The sequence below is a fragment of the Phalacrocorax carbo genome, chromosome 17 (assembly GCF_963921805.1).
Source record: "Phalacrocorax carbo chromosome 17, bPhaCar2.1, whole genome shotgun sequence".
In the NCBI taxonomy this organism is placed as follows: domain Eukaryota; kingdom Metazoa; phylum Chordata; class Aves; order Suliformes; family Phalacrocoracidae; genus Phalacrocorax; species Phalacrocorax carbo.
Genome location: NC_087529.1, coordinates 3,231,864 through 3,249,956, shown reverse-complemented (window position 1 = coordinate 3,249,956; position 18,093 = coordinate 3,231,864). Strand labels below are relative to the sequence as shown.

The 18,093-nt window shown below is 41.5% G+C and overlaps 1 protein-coding gene across 1 annotated transcript in view; it reads right to left on the bottom strand.

Moving 5' to 3' along the window:
* ULK2 (unc-51 like autophagy activating kinase 2) overlaps positions 1-16,478 on the bottom strand; it is a 41,293-nt gene extending 24,815 nt beyond the window's left edge. Inside the window, exons 1-7 of the mRNA XM_064468009.1 lie at positions 15,731-16,478; positions 14,369-14,461; positions 13,069-13,110; positions 3,765-3,797; positions 3,364-3,400; positions 1,695-1,868; positions 500-573 (exon numbers count right to left, since the gene is read on the bottom strand). Coding sequence (XP_064324079.1) covers positions 500-573; positions 1,695-1,868; positions 3,364-3,400; positions 3,765-3,797; positions 13,069-13,110; positions 14,369-14,461; positions 15,731-15,823 — 546 coding nt within the window. The 5' untranslated portion in view covers positions 15,824-16,478. The remainder of the gene's footprint in view (positions 1-499; positions 574-1,694; positions 1,869-3,363; positions 3,401-3,764; positions 3,798-13,068; positions 13,111-14,368; positions 14,462-15,730) is intronic.
* Positions 16,479-18,093: the final 1,615 nt, after the last annotated feature.

Below are 18,093 nucleotides of genomic sequence, written 5' to 3'. Positions count from 1 at the left end.
TCCAAATTTTTTTTTTAAAGAAACCCAAGTAAACCAAACCCCACATGTGAGAGAATATGTAAATAACTAGAGTGAAAACATCAAGTAGTTTTTTTTAACTACTAGTGTAGTGTAAAGCTCTTCTAGCCTGTATTTGATCACTTTTTATTTTCTTAGAAACTGGGAAGGAGATAATGCCCTAATTTAGGGAAAAAAAAAAAGTATGTAAGTGAGAATGAAACTATCTTGCTAAAAAATTAATGCTAAAATGTATTGCCTTTTAATTCTCTAAGGCTTTTCCTCCCCACAGCACTAAAAAATGTTCATCATCTCTGATTTTAACAGCTGTGATCTCCAAATCATATGAAAAAAAAAGGAGCTAGTAAAACTATGGAAAGGTGATCTGCATGCTGCCCCTAGTACTTCTGTAGCAACATGAGGCATTTGCCAGTCTGCAAGCAGTAAATTAGTTTGTTCTGTTTGAGATAAGCAACATAAGCGTAAATACACTGTCACTTACCATATACATAGGGGAACCACACAGAGTTGCAGCCATCATGTTGCTATGCAGATAACGAGCAAAACCAAAGTCAGCTATGTAAAGAAACACATTTGTCAATGAAAAGAAAGATAATTTTCAAATTTCTGAAGTCTAGATGCGATCTGTCTCTTATTGACATCTGCTACAATTACCAGTTAGAGGGAAAAAGACAGGTATAATATATGGCCAACTACATGAAACAGTAAAATCTATGTTACACAAAGAATAATGTATTATCTTCTAAATAGCAAGCCAAGAAACAGCAGTGGCATCATTTGCACAAACTGCTGCTCAGCCATCTCCCCAGCTGCAGAGCCCACTGCCTGGCGTCAGCAGGAAAGGATTAAAATCAGTGGCTAAATATAAATGGTTCATTAGGAATGATGAATATACAATCTGCTTCAGTGAAATCGTGTCAGGTAGAAGTTTGTGAAATCAAGCTTCAGATGCCCAAGTTTTCCATGGAAGCAAAAGCATCTGAAACTATCAAGTAAGGACAGCAAGAGAAGTTTTGTCTCCTCTGTGCTCTTCAGAAGATGGAGCAAGTTGGAACAGATCTCAGATTTTGGTTGAACAACGGCATAGAAAAGAAACTTGTTAAAAACAAAGTATTTTTAAATAGGCATTTAACAATGAGAGATCAAAACTCTTGAAGTGTCCTCTGAAGAGGAGTTTGGTAGCACCCTGAACATTGACATCTCTCCCCAGTTACAATGCCAAACCGCTTTCAACCAGGAAGAGTTAATAACCTACATTTCTAAAATACTCAAATAACCCTTAGGAGGGTCTACCCCGAAAAAAAACCAGCAGGAGCTGCGACTGGAGTCTCTCTCGCACGCACACAGTTTTGAAATGGGCTAACAGCTGTTCGAAGTTTCAAAGGTTACAGATTTATGTCTGATTAAAATAGTTTACTACTACAAACATCAGCTAAATAGGTTTCTTTTTCCTGCAGATTTAATCAAAAAGGTCTTTACGACTTAAGCTTTTTTTATACTGAGAATCTGCATTATGGCATAAAGCTCATTGTTCTAGACATACTGCTTTGCACCAATTTAATACGCAACCATATCCAGTACACCCTCTGTACTTTAACTACAAAGACACTTCTAAGTAGGAAAACAACCCAACAGTGACGATTTACCTTTAGATCAGAAAATAACCCCATATTTACCTATTTTGATGCGTATGCCACTGACACTCGACTTCCTACGACTGGCGTAGGACAACAAAATATTCTGTGGTTTAAGATCCCTATGAATGATTCCTTTACTGTGCAGAATACGCATAGCTGCTGCAATCTGCTGGAGGAACACTCGGATGGTATCTTCACTAAGAGTTCCTTTAGCTGAAAATAACACATGCATTAGCAGATGAGAAAATACATATCATTATCTTTGGGCAAAAAGCAATAAACTTCACAGTGATCAACTGCGAAAACAATGAAGACAAATCAGTGAATTACATTCAGAAGAATCCAATCTCCAGTATTTTTCTACAAATTTATATACTCTTAACAACATATACATCTTCATAGTTTTACACTAGCTACAGTACTCTGAAGCATCTGTTTTTACAGTAGCTTATTTAACTTGGTAGCATAATAATCAATGACCATTAAATCCTAAACTCACTAAAAAGGCAAAGGAGCCAAGAAAATAAAAGAACTTCACAGTTTAGAACATTAAATGTACCTACAATCATGTTACAACCTGAAGCTGTAAAACCTGTTTTTTAAACATATTATTATGGGATGCAGATAACCACTCTGCTCAGAAATTTTGTCCATGATAAAATTTATTTTGAAGGGAGAAAAGAAGATGTACTTCTCAAAGTCTCTTCAGAAGGTATTATGTCATTCTGCAGTCTGAAAAGGTACTGAACACAAGCTGGATTATACTGTATGAGTCTTTCCAAGGATTTTAAAGGGAAGTGAATTTGGCTTTTAATATACACAGTTACCATAACAATAGCAGTTCACAAAAAGATTCCTTCAACATACTGAGATACAAAGGCAAGTAGAAGATTATTTTCATTGAGAAAATATCAACATCTCTGCCTAAAATTTTGTTTGTAATAAGAACCCATTTGTCATGGTTCTGTAGCTTCTGTCTTCACTTTGAGCAGAGCCCAAAGGTGAATTCTCTCCTAAGCCAAAATGGCCTCTTTGTAGAAAGTGTTATTTTACAAGTAATTCAGTACTTTTAAGTTCAACATCTTGGAAAAGAAAGCAGGCGAAATCAAAACACTGGGAGCAGCCCCCAAAATATGACTTTAGAAATAGAAAACCACACATTTTTCAGCATCCTACTTAGGGTTAGCTACATCTTCTCCCTCATTTACAAACAAAGGAATGTTACATTCAACTGCTTTGAAAGCAGTGGCAAAAAGCACTTTCTGTCTGTGCATTATTTTAATCACCTTCATTGCTACTTTGTGGCTTTTATTTTCAATTATGAGTGGCATTTAAAAACACTGGGAAATATTTTTAAACAAATTCAAAACCTTATGTCTTCCTGCAGCTTCAAAATTTAGTTTTCAAGTTCCCCAGGTTGCCTACAAACACACAGCCAACAGTCCTCTGCTGCTGACCTTGACTGGAGACGGAATGCAACACTACACGGATTCTTGGTGAATTCAATTACTCTCATGAACAGCATACTCTAAAATAACACCAGAGTGAACATGCATTGTGGAATTGCAGCCATTCCATGAACAGAAAAAATATTTAAACCACAAGCAAAAAGAAAAACTCTCAGAGAAACACCGGTGGAATACAGGAATACAGAATATAAACATGTAATGCAGTAGCTTCTTAATAGGGAAAAACGGTAATCAATTACCTTGTAAGTAATCTGCCAGATCCCCACCATTGCAGTACTGTTAAAAAGAAAGGTTTTTATTCAAAACACAAGCACTGAAATACTTGCTATATGGTATTTACTTTGTAATCTTTTCACGAAAATTAGAAGACCCTTTTCCAGCTGTTTGTCTTAAAATTGTTTTGTCAGTGATTTGTAATTATTAATTTGAGGTGTAAAGCTTCGTCAATACTTGCAGTATCAAAATGAAACTGAATAATTTATGGAACAAAAACTGCTGATAAATTGAGTAGTGCATAGGAAATCAATAATCTAGTTTTCAGAATTGCTTTAACAAGCCATGGTTATTTTGCAGCTGTGCAAAGAAGGTATTCTAAAAATCATCTTTAAAATCAGCCAGAAGCATATATGTTAACACATACCTCCATTACCAAAAAGACAGAATTGGGCATTTCCTAAAAGAGAAGGAGAACAAATCCCATTTAAGAATGTGACAAAGCCTTCCGTACCTGCATTAATGAAGTGTAACGTGAGGTTTTTTTTCAAGCAACTGAGACACTTCATGTTAAAGCCACTGTTTTAGAGGGTAGCAAATACATACATTCCCCGACATTCAATATTTCACATTTTCAAAACTTTTAGCATATGTAAAACGAAATAAATCACCAGGCAACATCCTGAAGACTAAAATTATCATTTGAAACAGCATCATCCAGTAAGTAACATCAGTTTCCACTGTATGTTGGCAAGACGCTTCGGCTATGATGACTAACTTTCTAAAGAGGAATTCTGAAGTTATGTTACCTGCTTCCGGGTAAAACAAGCTTTGGTTGTGCCACCTGACAAGCCAAAGGTCAGTCAGAAGTCACAGAGCAGTTCACTGGAATTAACCGATTCCCAAATGCTATTTTGTAGGTTAATTAATTCAGGAATCATGCATATTTCTGTAAAGTATCTCCCTCAGCCAGTCGCTGGCAGAAGCATGTCCCTGCCATGGACAGGTGTGATTTGGTACGGCGGTTCTACTGAGATTTTCCAAAGCACTGACCTCCTTTGACCTATTTGCAACCTGAATTCTCTATCTCGTAACTGGCCAATAGTTCAAGTCAGATTAGCTGACTTCTGTAAATTATCTATACGTTCCACAAAAAATGCAGTAAAAATGTCTCTGCTTAAAAACAACTGTAACAAGAACATTCATCTTTTTTACAAATATTTATTTTGTGTGAAGGAACAAAGAGCCTACCTGTCTATGCCAATAATCAACATTGTTTTGCATAAATAGTTTTGTTGTGCCTACAAAGTTGAAGACACTCAGAGATCTTTTATAAAGTAAAAGCATTTTTTTCCCTCTGAGCTGACTGAGTGAGACTGAAAGGGAAGAACACAAAGAGAACTAGAAGGAAACATAAGACAAGTGTACAATAAACAGGATCATGGTTTTAGTTACATAGTATGTTACCTCCCTTTCACTTTAAAAATAACCGAAGGTTGACAGTTTGAGGGAAAATATGTTTTTAAGACAGCTGAAGGAAAAGAGCGAGTTGGCATACCAGACAAGTCCAGGCACACGCCCCAGCTGGAAGTGGAACTGTAGACAGTCTGACTGTATTCTGCTAACTAGTGTCAACAACAACAACAAAAAAAAAGCCAAAAGGGACATTGCAGAGCAAAGCAAACGCTGTGACATCAGTCACCTTTCTCAGTGCTTGTATTAAAACTTCAGGACATGTTCAGTTTGACCATGCTGGCAAGAATTAGCACAAGAGTGCCATTTCCATTGCTCACTAACAGGTCAGGCTAGGAAGCTTTAGAAAGAAAAGTAAAAACGGGCCCACGGGCCCAGGGTAGAGAAACCAACTACCCTCAGTATCAAACACAGCACGGAGCACGTGGATGGTACAACCCATTAAAGCTAGTTTCTACCAACCCATCACAAATACAGATATCCACAACTGGGAAGTGTAGTAAAGTACAGTTCAAGATGAACCGGATGTTTTAAGGTTAATTCAAGACTGTATCAGGCTGCTTCACTTTCTGGAAGCGTTTAGTATAGCCACCCTGGTCTGTGTTACAGAAATGCGTGTGAGGTTCGTTCCAGCTCAGAACATCAAGCACGTTACTGATTTGTTTACATTTGGAAATCAGCGTCAAAGAAAGCAAGTTTCTAGGAACATTAGTCATATCTGTTGGGAATGAAAGGCAAAATCCAACCCGTATAGAATGTTAAAGCAGCAGCAGATCACATTTCAGGAAGTCACAATTGTTCAATGTTTCTGTAACAGCTGTGGCCAGCATGAACCATAATTTGCAATCCTATAAATGCCTCAAAACCTAAGTGCATACATTAAAGGGAAAAAAAGTAATTACTTGCTCTGTAAACTACTGAAAATACATAATGATAAACGTTGTTTCTTTCTACATTGTTCCTTTGCAACAACGTCTTCCAAAACTCCCTCTCTTTCCGGAACCACAAGGATGCCAAACACCAACTCTCGAGATCCCCATTTATCAAGCTGAAAATTCTGCCAGCTGAGGATCACTTCACGTAAAGGGCGACTGCAATGTGTAAAAGAAGAACACAGCTAAGAGGCATGGAAACCGTCTGTTCTCCAGTGACAAGAAAGAAGCTCAGCTAGTGGATTTCCACCCGAACATAGCAATCCCATGAATCAGAAATAGATGTTCCACAGCGTCAGTGCCTCCACTACACCACACGCTCTGCACAAAAACAGCAGCTTATTGCAGTATGTAATGCTCAGCTCATGACAGACATTTATTCATCACAGAACTAAGAGAATGTGTTTTCTGGATTCCTTTGGAAACAAAGTCCTTTCAGAAACATGGAGCTGATGATTTGTCCTGTTGTACTAGCCCTCACCTGTTTAAAAAAAGTCATTCCTAGAGACTACACTAGATTTCCCTCAAATAGCATTAGTCATCTTTTTTTGACCGATATTCTTGATTAATAATAATCAAAAAAGTCACTGGGTTAAAGTTATAGCACGAAGTAGAGCATGTTTCCTTATTGTAGCTTGGATAATCTTTTTATTAAATCAGCAGAGCAGATTACAGGTTTCAGGAAGTTTTTCCCAGGCTGGTATCTAATTCGTATTGCAGAAGTAATATTTTGCACAGTGCTGGCACCAAGCTCCCCAGCTGCATCTCGTCCCAACTCTAACTCCTAACCAAACACTTTTCAATACCCCGCCAATGCAAGCTTTAGTTCAAAATAGCTGAAGTTGTTCATCCATTCACAGTTGCTCACATGTTGCATTACAGTTCTTGGCCAGCCTAACTGGGAATGTGATCTCCATTTTGGGAATACATTCAGAAAACACAAGTCAATTCTGTAGACACATTTTTCCCTTCTAAATTACTTTGCTGAAAAATAAAGCCATCTCTATGACCGTTCTCTAGACTTGTGATTGCTGTTGACTTGCTAAGTAGAGCAAAGTGCTCAAAAAGGAAAAGATTAGTAAACCAGTGTGTTTCAGGTCCAACATTCAGGAATAAAGCTGACCTAGGAAGCTATTTAAAACCACTTATTGAAACAGATAACAAAGCTTTCAAAAATTTACACTGACATACAGATCATAAAATCACTGCAGCTGGAGTTGTTCTAGTCCACACTTCTAGCTAGAAAAATAATCAAGTGAAACAAACGTATGTTGTGGTGCAACAATTACGGAACAGTTTTGCCCAGCATGCCCTCCCTGCCTCATGGCTTAAAGCTTTCTTGACAAAAACCTACTTTTGCTCCTTCATATTCTGAATCTAGGTTTTAATTGCAAGTTGAAGTAAAAGATAGCAAAGGTTAAAAGGAAACCATTTTACAATTCTGAAAGCTAACAGATAAACCTACTAGAAAGAGATTAAGCAGCAACATATTTGCCAAAGCTTGCTGTGTTTTAATCTGACTTCCAAGAGTTGTCTCGGGGGATGTGAAGTTCCAACCCAAATCACAGGCTCAGCCCAGTAGTTCCATTTAAAAGACATTAATTGAAAAAGAAGTCAAAACATCCATGGTTACTTCTGACAGCTGTTGCTAGAACTCTAGCGTATTGGCAGAAACATACCCTAGATTTCTCTTTGGTTAGGAAGTCCTCCTTTAGAACAAGCTGAAAGTCTGCAAGGGCCTCTTAGTGAGCTGCCAAAGCAGAAACTGTGGCAAAGAAATAGTTACTACGTTTTAGTTCCAAGTTCATAGATTCTGTTTAGCTGCAGTTTATGACTGGACTCCCAAGCGCACGAGAGTTAACCTGACAGCTTGTGCACTGCTATTATCTGATTAATTTTCTGATATGTTAATTTGTGCTACATTTGCTTTAGTTTTTTGGCCAGGAATACCCGCCTCGTTTTTTCTGAGCATTAAAGATATTTGGCAAAGTTCTAATGATTTAGTGAAAAAGGACTGGTCCAGTCTTTTTAAGGCTGTTTCTTACTGTGTTACAGATACTCTTGTTTTGCTTTGTGACTGCAGCACAGCAGCAGCTTCTAAAATGTTCAGCTCCTACCATATCTAAAGGACTCAACATTTTGTTAGTTCTGACTAAATGTTAAGCCTCAGCCTAAATGTCAGTCGACACGCGCCTGTAGGATTCAAATAGCGTGCGTGCTGCCAGTTATTCACATAAAAGAGCAATCAGCCATGGAGAAATGTACCACAATAGCCTTATCACTCATTTTCTTATGTGAAATGCTGTACTTAACTAATACATATGGGAGGTAGTGAAAGAGAAAGGCCTGCTGCACAACACAAAGGAAAAGCAAAACCATCCACAGTACACCAAACATTTAATATGCTCGCATACTTGAAGATCTTCTGACACAGTTTTGAAATACAAATTATAGCATCTAGGCACAGCAGGTAAACTAAGGACTATGTAGTAAATCCAACTCTTTGGTTCTGTGGGCCAAAACAAATATCAGCTGATTGCCCCTAACCTTCAACGCCTACAGTGGCATCATTCCTTGCAGTCCAATATTGTCGTAATCAACCTTCCAGTCAGCATCAGCTGCCAGGTAGTATTAAAAACCTTTCCAATTTCTATGGGGCAGGATTTTTCTTTTTATCTAAAAACTTGTCTGGATGGCATGTTTTCATATGCCTACTTCCACACACAATGAGGATGGATACTGACAATCACAAAGGTCTTAACCAAGGAGCTGAGGCAAAAAAATAAAGATATTGAGACATCCTCATTCAGAAGATGACAGTTCAGAAACAGCTATGATGAGAGTATGGAGGCAACCAAAGCTGTGAAACACCAGGATCAAGAGCGCACACCAGAATGCTTGAAGCAACTGCCTCGAGAAACATATGCAATACTACCAGACCAGCCGGAGTCCTTGGGTAAACCAAATAGCAATATTTAATTCCCACTGGTAAAACAACAAGTACAGATAGGCATGGTTCCTTCCATAAGCATCCCTAGTAAGAACTCATGGGCACTTGTGTGTAAGTGAAGGCTGAGGTGGAGTTACCAGAGGGACCACTGGCTTTGTTCCCACTAGCTTTCACTGCTTTCAAGGACAGCAGAAGGAAGCAGTTGCAGTTATTTTGTCTGTTATGTACCAATGAGCTAAGACCAGAAACAATTTCTGTTCCAATACTGTTTCTCCAATAACACACTAGAAATTAGTTCTCCCTAAACTACTGTTCAAATAGCAAACGTCAGACTCCATACAGTGAAGACATTAATTCATTCTTCTAAAACGCTATCTCCAAGATACATTACAGGCTTTCACTCTGACGCCTGACATCTAAAGAGGTTTTGAATTAAATTATTTGCTAAAACAGGCACTGTCTGGCACTGTCTAAGAGATTAGTTCTACTCGGCACACACTTGGGATCATGAACTGCACAAAACTGTAAATTCATGTCCTAAATATAGTGCATTCCAAATAACTTGCTGATACCTTCATACTTCAGTATAACACTTTATCCAAGGACTTCAATGTACTTTATGCTGGTGAGTTAGAGGTTATTTTAGTCTCCTTTTGCTTTTGAGAAACAGTGGGCTCCACTTCCCCAGTTAACACAATGCAAGGCTGATCTTTTGCAGGATGAATGACATCCCATAGCAACACCATGGGAAGAGAGCTGTATTCTTATACCATTTTAGAGATTCAAGAGGTTTTTTGTTCTTGAAAGAAAGAATACCAAACTCTTGCCCAAGAAGATAAGTAAAAAATGTCTCAGCAGATTATGTCTTCCTATACATCTATCATATTCTCAGGGTTTGGTTTTTTTTAAGCTTTTCACTTCATGAAAAATTAATTTCACATTTAGAGGTAAGTTGCATATGCTTATTTTTCAGAGCCCTATTACTGCAAAACATTTGCCTCCCACAGAAGGAGAGTTCATATTTAAGTATCTTCACAAATGCCTTCAGTCTTCAAACCACTGGTCTCCACGACCTGGTGTGTGTGGATCCCCGGCCTTCTGAGGTGGCACAAACAACAATGGTACGCTCTCTTTACATAAAATCCTTAACTGCAGATCAAACCTGCCAGTGTTCCGCGTAACCACCTTACGGAAATCAAAGGCAATTATTGCGCTGGCACCAGAGCAAAGCATTTTTATGCTGACCAATTCACATACATTAACGGCACACCAATTCATTCAGGTGTGACCCCAGGTGAACGGGCATTCCTAGTAACTTCACTCAGTGGACCCTATACATACTAAGTAGCATAGGAAAATGGTGTTAATCGGAGCTGAAGCAACGGCAACATAGGGGGTTTTAAAGTGTTCACATTCTATCAGCAGAACGGCTCACAAGTTCTCCTTGGATCTAATTAAAACCTTAATGGTGTATGTATCTTCATTACACTGACTTGCACAACTGGTCACAGATCGTGCAACAGGAACACAACCATAAATGAACAGAGATGAAAGAGAAGGAATCTAACTACCTCCTATGAAAACAATATTGCAGAAGGCTTCATTTGGAATTACAATAATAACTACCCTTTCATTGTCAACTTAGAAGATATATTCTAATTGCTATGCAGGGACACAGCTTTAATCTCAAAGTATTGCCATTAAGTACAAATAATTTAATATTATGAGATGTAAAAATATTTGTTCTTCATTGCAATTAATTTACACTTTTCCCGCTTCATTTTGCCACTTACATTGCACACCACCTTTTCTATCTGAAAACTTGGTACAACAATCAGTTCTTGGATTATTCAGCTAAATGGTCTGCCAAACAGTGCATCTGAAACATGAGCGTTTTCTTATTTCAAACTGTCTAAGGTTAAGAAAAACTTCAGACCAACAAAACTATAAAAATAAAACAGACTCCCAGTCACACTGAGAACTTCCTACTGTGACACAGACTCCACTGGCTCCAGCACTGAGGAAAAAAAAAATAGCTTCTGTAACTTAAAAATTGCTTGAAATCCTAAAGTCTCATCTGCTGCACTATATCACTATGTTCACAACACTATGGCAAACCAAAAGAGCAGTACATGCTAGAACATGAAACGCTAAAGAAAATTAGTAGGTGTAACAGCCTACTGGACACGTGAATGCCTTGCATAGTGTTCGTTCTTGCTGGGTTATAAATTAATGTAATCATACAAGTTAATGATGTATAATATTTCACAAATATAGCCCTGTGCAGAAAGGGAAAAGCTGATTTGTGCAAGCGTCACATTCTTTGGACCATGTTTTGCAAAGCAATTTCTTCTACAGAAGTAGCATCATACTGCCAAGCTTTACATTTGCCATGAATGTATTTGAAATATATCCAAGGTATGAGACACAGGTTTTCCCTTCTCTTTGCTTTAACTGTTCATACTACTGAAACGCAAGAGTTGGCGACAAGGAGGAACACCCCTTCTCAAATGGAGAACACAGGACTGATCATTCAAGAAGTCCCACCACTCTAAGGGTACCCTTTCCCATGGCAGAACAGAAAAACATAAAAGTTATGTTTTTAAACAACCTTTAGGTAAAGAAACCATAGACAAATGCACAGGTCAGTCCTCTCTCCCCTGTGGATGTTCTGTGCATCAATCAACAAAAGCAAGAGCCTCTCTGAGGCTTGGAAGGTACACAAAGTTAAATCATCAAAATACATAGGTAGTCAACTACCCTCAGGTTGAGCCGCAAAGCTTAGTAAGTAATCTTCACATATAAACAACTGTAAACCATAAATCTGAAATTCAGCTGCTTACTCACACACCAACGCCCTCAGTCAACAATTCCAGTTTCTTTTAAGATGTCTGGATATACTAAATTTAGGATGCTGAGAGATTATTTCCACTTAGCAATACTCAGGGAAGCCTGGTCTCCTCAAGAAGAGCAAGAGACTATACTTTCCCTCTCAGAGCAGCTAATACCATTCAAAATGCAGAGTTCTGAAGTCAAGACCCAGGAGGGAAAAAGAGTCTGGTTCAACCAAATGGGAAGTTCTGATGCACAGTCTGTTTCTACACGAACATCTTTGCCTTGTACCACAAGTCAAGAGAAGTTAATACATGTCCTGCAGCACTATGAACAACAAAACCCAAGCCTGCCTAGGGTATATCCTGCGAGCGCAGATTTCCATAGCGACACAGATACACACCTACATGTAAGCTGAAAATCTTTTAGGATGCAAACGTGTAAAGACAGAATACATTGAAGAACGTCGAAATGTCTCTTTTGCATTGTTTTAACTACGCAGTGCCCCAAGGGTGGTTCTTAATATTTTTTTTTCATAAATGTAACTCTGTATTTAAGATTAGAATTGAGCCCAGGAGATAAACGTATAGTTCTTATTCAAGCAGAACAAATCTCTGCATAACCTACATCACAACATATTTAGCTTTACTCAACACTTGCAGGCCTTAGGGTACAAAAAAATGTACTTCCTACGAAGAATACACTGCTCTAGACAGGCTAGAAAACTCCTTCACTTTATCAGGCAGAATCCTGGGAATAAAGAGAGGAATACAATTTGAAGCCATTTAATACTTATTTCTCCTGCTTGAAAAGATCCAAGTGTCTGCTTGGCTTTTACACTTTATCCTATCCTTTTGAACACAGGCAACTGCAATATATACATGTGTAATCATGGACTTCTACTTCCTTCAGTTCCCCCTCACTGTGACACAGGGCTATACAATACGTTTCTTTGTTACAGAGATCTCAAAGATGCCGCTACTTTTCTGCAACTGAGTATTTTAAGTTACGTTGACTTCTTAACGTCACTTGCTTCATCCATTCAGATCAACTCCTACTAGTACATTTTCCTTCAGGTGTATTCAGCTGTTATCCACAAACACCCACTTTCCAATGAAATTATAGGGCCAAGGAAACAAGGCTAATTCAGGAGAATAGTTACTGCCACCAACAGAGCTCCCAGCTCAGCCAGCTGATGCTTTTTCTCTGGTGACAGGACCAGACTACACAAACAGCCTCTGCAGAGGTTTGCAGGCTGCCACTTGCCACTGCTGCCCGGAAGAAAACCGTATTCCTCACGGCTCTCCATCCCAACTGTGCATCCTGCTTATCAAAAGGAGCCATCACAAAATAAGCGCATAGTGTGTTGAAGATGAGAGAACTCCCCTGCCGCTGCTAGGGAACTGGATCTCTTTTTCTAAATACCAATCTGATTATAGCAACAAAATATGTGGCCATTCAAAATTTTCTACTCAGTATACATATGTATGCATATTATCATAAATAAATTTTAATGAAGAAACAGGCATCAAAATATATTTTACCTGGACATCATAGAGAGCTACAATGTTCTCATGCTGAAGTTCCTGTAAAACAAAATATTTGTATTATGGAAGTAGCCTGTTGTTATTGTTGTTATTTTAAATTTAACATGCCAGCTCACAATCAAAAAGAGTACCAAATTTTACAAAGAAAGGTAGTATCTTTTTAAGACCATCTGAAGGTATTTGGAGGAAATCCCAGCTATTTAGACAATATTTACAGGAATGGGAAATTAGGCAATATCTTCAGAGGTTATAAAAATATTTGGTTCCAGAACGTATTTTCTATGTCATGTTACAGAAAGTACCACAGCACAAGATCCTTTAACAAGTACTGAAAACTGACATTTAATTTTATGGACTCACACAATTTCTTGCTTAGCAGAGTAACCAACTAAACTATTTTCAAGTCAACCTTACTATTTTACAATAAAATGGAAATCAGACCAAACAACACTAAATAAAACTCACAGAAATAATTGCATGAGCTGTCCTAACTGCTCATCTTAGCATCTGTCTGCTAAGTACTTGCAGCACACTCATATACCCAATACTACAATTTATGGTATATGATAAATATACTAGAATATAATATCTATATATTAGTATATAAAATAGTGATGTACCTCTAGAAGCTTAGAAACATGGCAAGAAAGCGGCACTAATCATTACTGCAAAGCTATCTAAAATGAGATGTGGTGAAGTTCACAGAGCAGAGAATACTAAGAGACCATCCAGGGAGACATTTCCATAAAATAGCATTAAAAAAACTATATGATGCTCTGTTTTATTGCCTTCATTAGAGCCACACTACACATTTTAAGTCAATTAACACAACTCAGAAGTAGGAAGACTGCTTCAGGAATCAAAATCAGCATGCCAATTTCAGCTTTCAAGGCATCTCTGAGCAAAGATGATGAAGAAAGGTCAAGGACTGATGTTTTACCCTCAGCTATAACTTTTGTCATATGCACTGCTTGGGAAAGGTGCCACATTAGCCATCCTGAAGGACAAAGTTTTTTATGTGTGCAAGGAGCAAGGCACAGAGACTGATTCTACAACAGTTTTCTTACTTTGAACTACAAAAGCATGTCCATAACCTGTTCTGAGACCACTTCCAGAACTAAAAAAGTATCTTTTTCTTTTTTTTTTTTCTTGGTCTTTTCAGTTCTGGATCTCTACTGGAGCTAACAAAGAAACAAAAGGCAGAATGGCAATTACTGTGACCTGGAATGAACTAAGTCGAAAGTCTCTTCTCCTTTTCAAGTAAAGCAGCTTTAAAAATCACTGCAAATTAACATACCTTTAAGATTTTTATTTCTTTTCCGAGTAGGATTTGTGACTTTGACAAGTTCTTTTTGTTAATACTCTTTATGGCTACTTCCCAATCAGTTTTCTGGAAACAAACAAAAAGGTATTGTCAGTTTTATATTTTTTTAAACTTTATCTACTAACAACAAGCTAATAAAGCACCAGAGAAAAGTTGCAGGATCACCCCTACTCCAGCCACCAGTGATTACTACATCACATGACACCATCAAGAACTATTTCATTCCACAATAGCTCAGACAGCTATTAAAATCCAGCTGCAGCTACCCTGCATTTCCATGGATTCAAAAGCACTTTAAAAAAAAAAGTAAGTAATCATATCCCATTTATTCCTTGGTAGTGGTGCTGTGTATCTGCTTTTTAGTCCTCTCTCAATGATCAAATTACTTTTACTCTCCTTCAAGGACTTACCATTTTCAGCCTTCTTATGCTCTACAGCTGAAAACTGCACAAGAGAACATCTGGGGTTTTTTTAAGTAAACTTATATATTGTCTATTTATATATCCTCTAAAAATAAATCGCTTATTTATTTGAAAGGTGAAAGCATCTCCAATGGCCTTTATAGTTTCTGTTTTCCTTCCCCTCCTTTTTTTTAACCCCAAAATCACTGCACCGTGCCTCTCCAAGTTGCGAATACTACCCTAACGCTCCAAAAGGATAAATCTGAAGAGTTGTTTGCTGGAAAGCAGAGCACTTTAGGCACCAAAACCAGAATAAACTCTCACGGCATCAAGAAACCATAACGTAACTATGAATATCCGCGGTGATTAGCAAGCCACGCCAGGAAACCAGACACCGCTGAATTTAAGAAATCTTCAGCCAATCCCCAAGGAGACAATTTTCCATTAGATCCCTCGTTATCCAGCGAGATAAACATGACCCTCCAGACAAACAAAGGGCTCAGACTCCAATACAGCTGCAACTCTCCGCTCGCCGTTGTGTTAGGGAGCTACCAAACAGCAGAGAGGAGAGGTGGGAACGCAGATAGGTTGTTGGGTCGTTTAGAGAAGGGGGGAAAAGAAAGACATAAAGAAAAGGGGGGTGGTTTATAGGGGCCGGGAGCTCGGCTCCGGGGCCGCCGCAAGCGGCAGGCCGGCCGCAGGCCCCGCCGCCCCCGCCCCGCTGCCTCAGCCCACCCCACACCTTTCTTCTTTTCCTCCCCAAACACCCAAATCACGACAAAATTCCCCAAAGGGCACCCTCCTACCCCCCCCCACGCCCGGCTGTCACCCACCGGGAGGGGCTCCTGAGGGCTGCAGCCCCGCGGAGCGACCCCGGCCCCGGGTTGTGTAACCAGCCCCGCTCCGGCGGCGGGCGAAGCCCATCGCTGTTTACCTTGCGGTGGCGACCTTTGAAGACCACAGCAAAGGCTCCGTGTCCTATCAGGTCCTTCTTGCTGTACTCAAAGTCCCCCACCACCTCCATCATCCCTCAGGGGGGCATGAAGCCCCGGGAAGGAAGGAGCGAGGGGAAAACAAAGGGGCTCTTCCTCCAGCCGAGGCAGCTACAGCCGCCTCACGGCAGCCGGCGGCGGGGTGGGAGCCTGCCCCTCTCCTGGCTGCCCCCGGCGGCGGGGGCAGCTCCTCTCATACCGCGGGGGCAGCCGCAGACCCCGGAGCCGGCGGGGCTGCTGCAGGGCGTCTCCGAGGCGAGGGGCTCCGTCTGGCATGGGGAGGACGAGGCGGGGAAGGGAGGGGGGAAGGATCTCAGGGGTCGGGTGTGAGGGGACAGCGCGACATCGGCGCGGGGACTAGGTGCCTTCTCAGCGTGGAAGGGGGCTCCGCGCCCTGCCGCTGCCCGAACCCATGGCCCCGCCACAGCGGGGGTTGCCGGCGCCGCGGCCCCCCTCAGGGACCGAGCCCCAGAGCATTCAGCAGGGCGGGGGGAGGCGCAGCCCGCCGCTCCGGAGGTGGCTGTCGCTGTCGTCGCCGCCGCACCCCCCGCGGGAGAGGAGGAAGAAGTGAGGGTGTAGTCGGGGGTGGGGGGGGGGTGTCTCTCAGGCCGCCACCGCCTCCTGGGGCTCCCGCTGCTCCGCGCAGCCGATCCACACCCCGCTATCGCCAGCTCCGACTGCCCAGACCTCCGCGCCACCCCACGCCTTTTATAGGCCGCTTCGCGCAGGCCCCAGCGCTCGGCTGCTTCCGCCGGCGGTCAAAGAGTGCTTCACCCCGTTTAACCCGGCGGGAGCGCGAGGCGGGCTCCCTCCGCCGCCATCCCCGCAGGAGCGCGCCCTGCCCCAGCCCCTCAGGGACCCAGGGCGGGGACCCGTGGCGGGGGAGAGGCCCAGGGGCCCCCCCGGCCCCCCCCGGCCCCCCCCGTCCTCACCCCAGCGCCCCAGCTGAGAGGCCAAACTCGAGTTAAGCCCACCACGCCTATTTATCACTTTTAACACTTGCTGTTATTTCACTTTAGCCGTTTTCATGGCCACCTCAGGCCCACCACCAGCAAGGACAAAGCTGAGGGGCTGCGAGGAGAGGAGGGATGGCCGGAGGTGCCCCCAGCAGCCAGCTGCCCTCAGCACAGAGCAAGGCAGGGTGAGGGCCAGGGCAGTCATGAGGCAGTCGGAGGCGGGAAGGCAGGTATTTGATCATCCCGCTCTGCCTCGCTGTCAGGGCGGTGATAACTGCTTACCCAGCACCTCCAGCTCTCAGCCCTGTCCCCGCTCCATCAGTAAGCAAGACTCTATGTCAGACCTAGTACAAGGAACTTAAATGAATGGAGAAACAATGGAGGAACAAGCATGCAAAATGCCATAAGCTGAAGATGCTTCAAGTTGCTTGCTCTCTCTATGAGAAGAACAACCTCTAATTTACAGCCTCTGCCCCCAGCACACTTAGATCAGCCTGGGGCTGTTTACAACAACATGTACAAACATTAAAAAAAAAAAAAACAAACAACAAAAGCACCATCCACCACACAGCAGTCACATGGAGCCTTTGACCTTCACCTCCAGATCTACATAATTACACTCCTGTCCTTTGCTTTCCATTCCTCGCTGCTCTCTTCCCCTTCCCCTCTGTCCACATTCTCCCTCATGCCACCTCTGCGTCCCGGGGCTGTTTCAGGCCTTCCCAATGCCCCCACCTGCCCCAGGCTCCCTCGGCACTCTGACACCACAGCGGCAGGGATTAACCCTCCACTGAAGTTAGGGTCGACACGAGGTGTGCATTGGATTCACGCAGGGCAGAGCTCTGACCCCACACAGCTGTGCTGCGCCTTCTCTCACGTGATACGGGGTCTGCTCTCAGCGCCGCCGGATCAGAATAGAGACTGAGCAGAGCGTTACGCTGTTGGTCCTCTCCTTACTCTTCACTTATCTCCCTTCACTTTCTGGCACTCAAAACCAAGCACTACTGGAGCTCTGTGCCATGTCAAAACGTCCACTGCTAGTCTTCTCCACAGACAATGCACTTAGATTAAAAAAATACTCAGCAAGAGATTCTTAAGGTAGTATTGATGACTTTATGAAGAACATTTTAAACTCTAGCCATTATATGGAGTCATCAGAAGAATCCTAAGACATCTACTTTGTGTCAAAGAGAACTGAGGAGCTTTAAAACCCCTCAAGAATGAATCCTCCCTTCATTTTCTGAAGTTCTGAGCCCCCATCCAAAATCTGTTCGTGGCACTAACCTAACAAACCAAACAGAGAAAGCAAAGCTGACCAAGTAATTTCAGCAGCTCAGAACACCCCCATG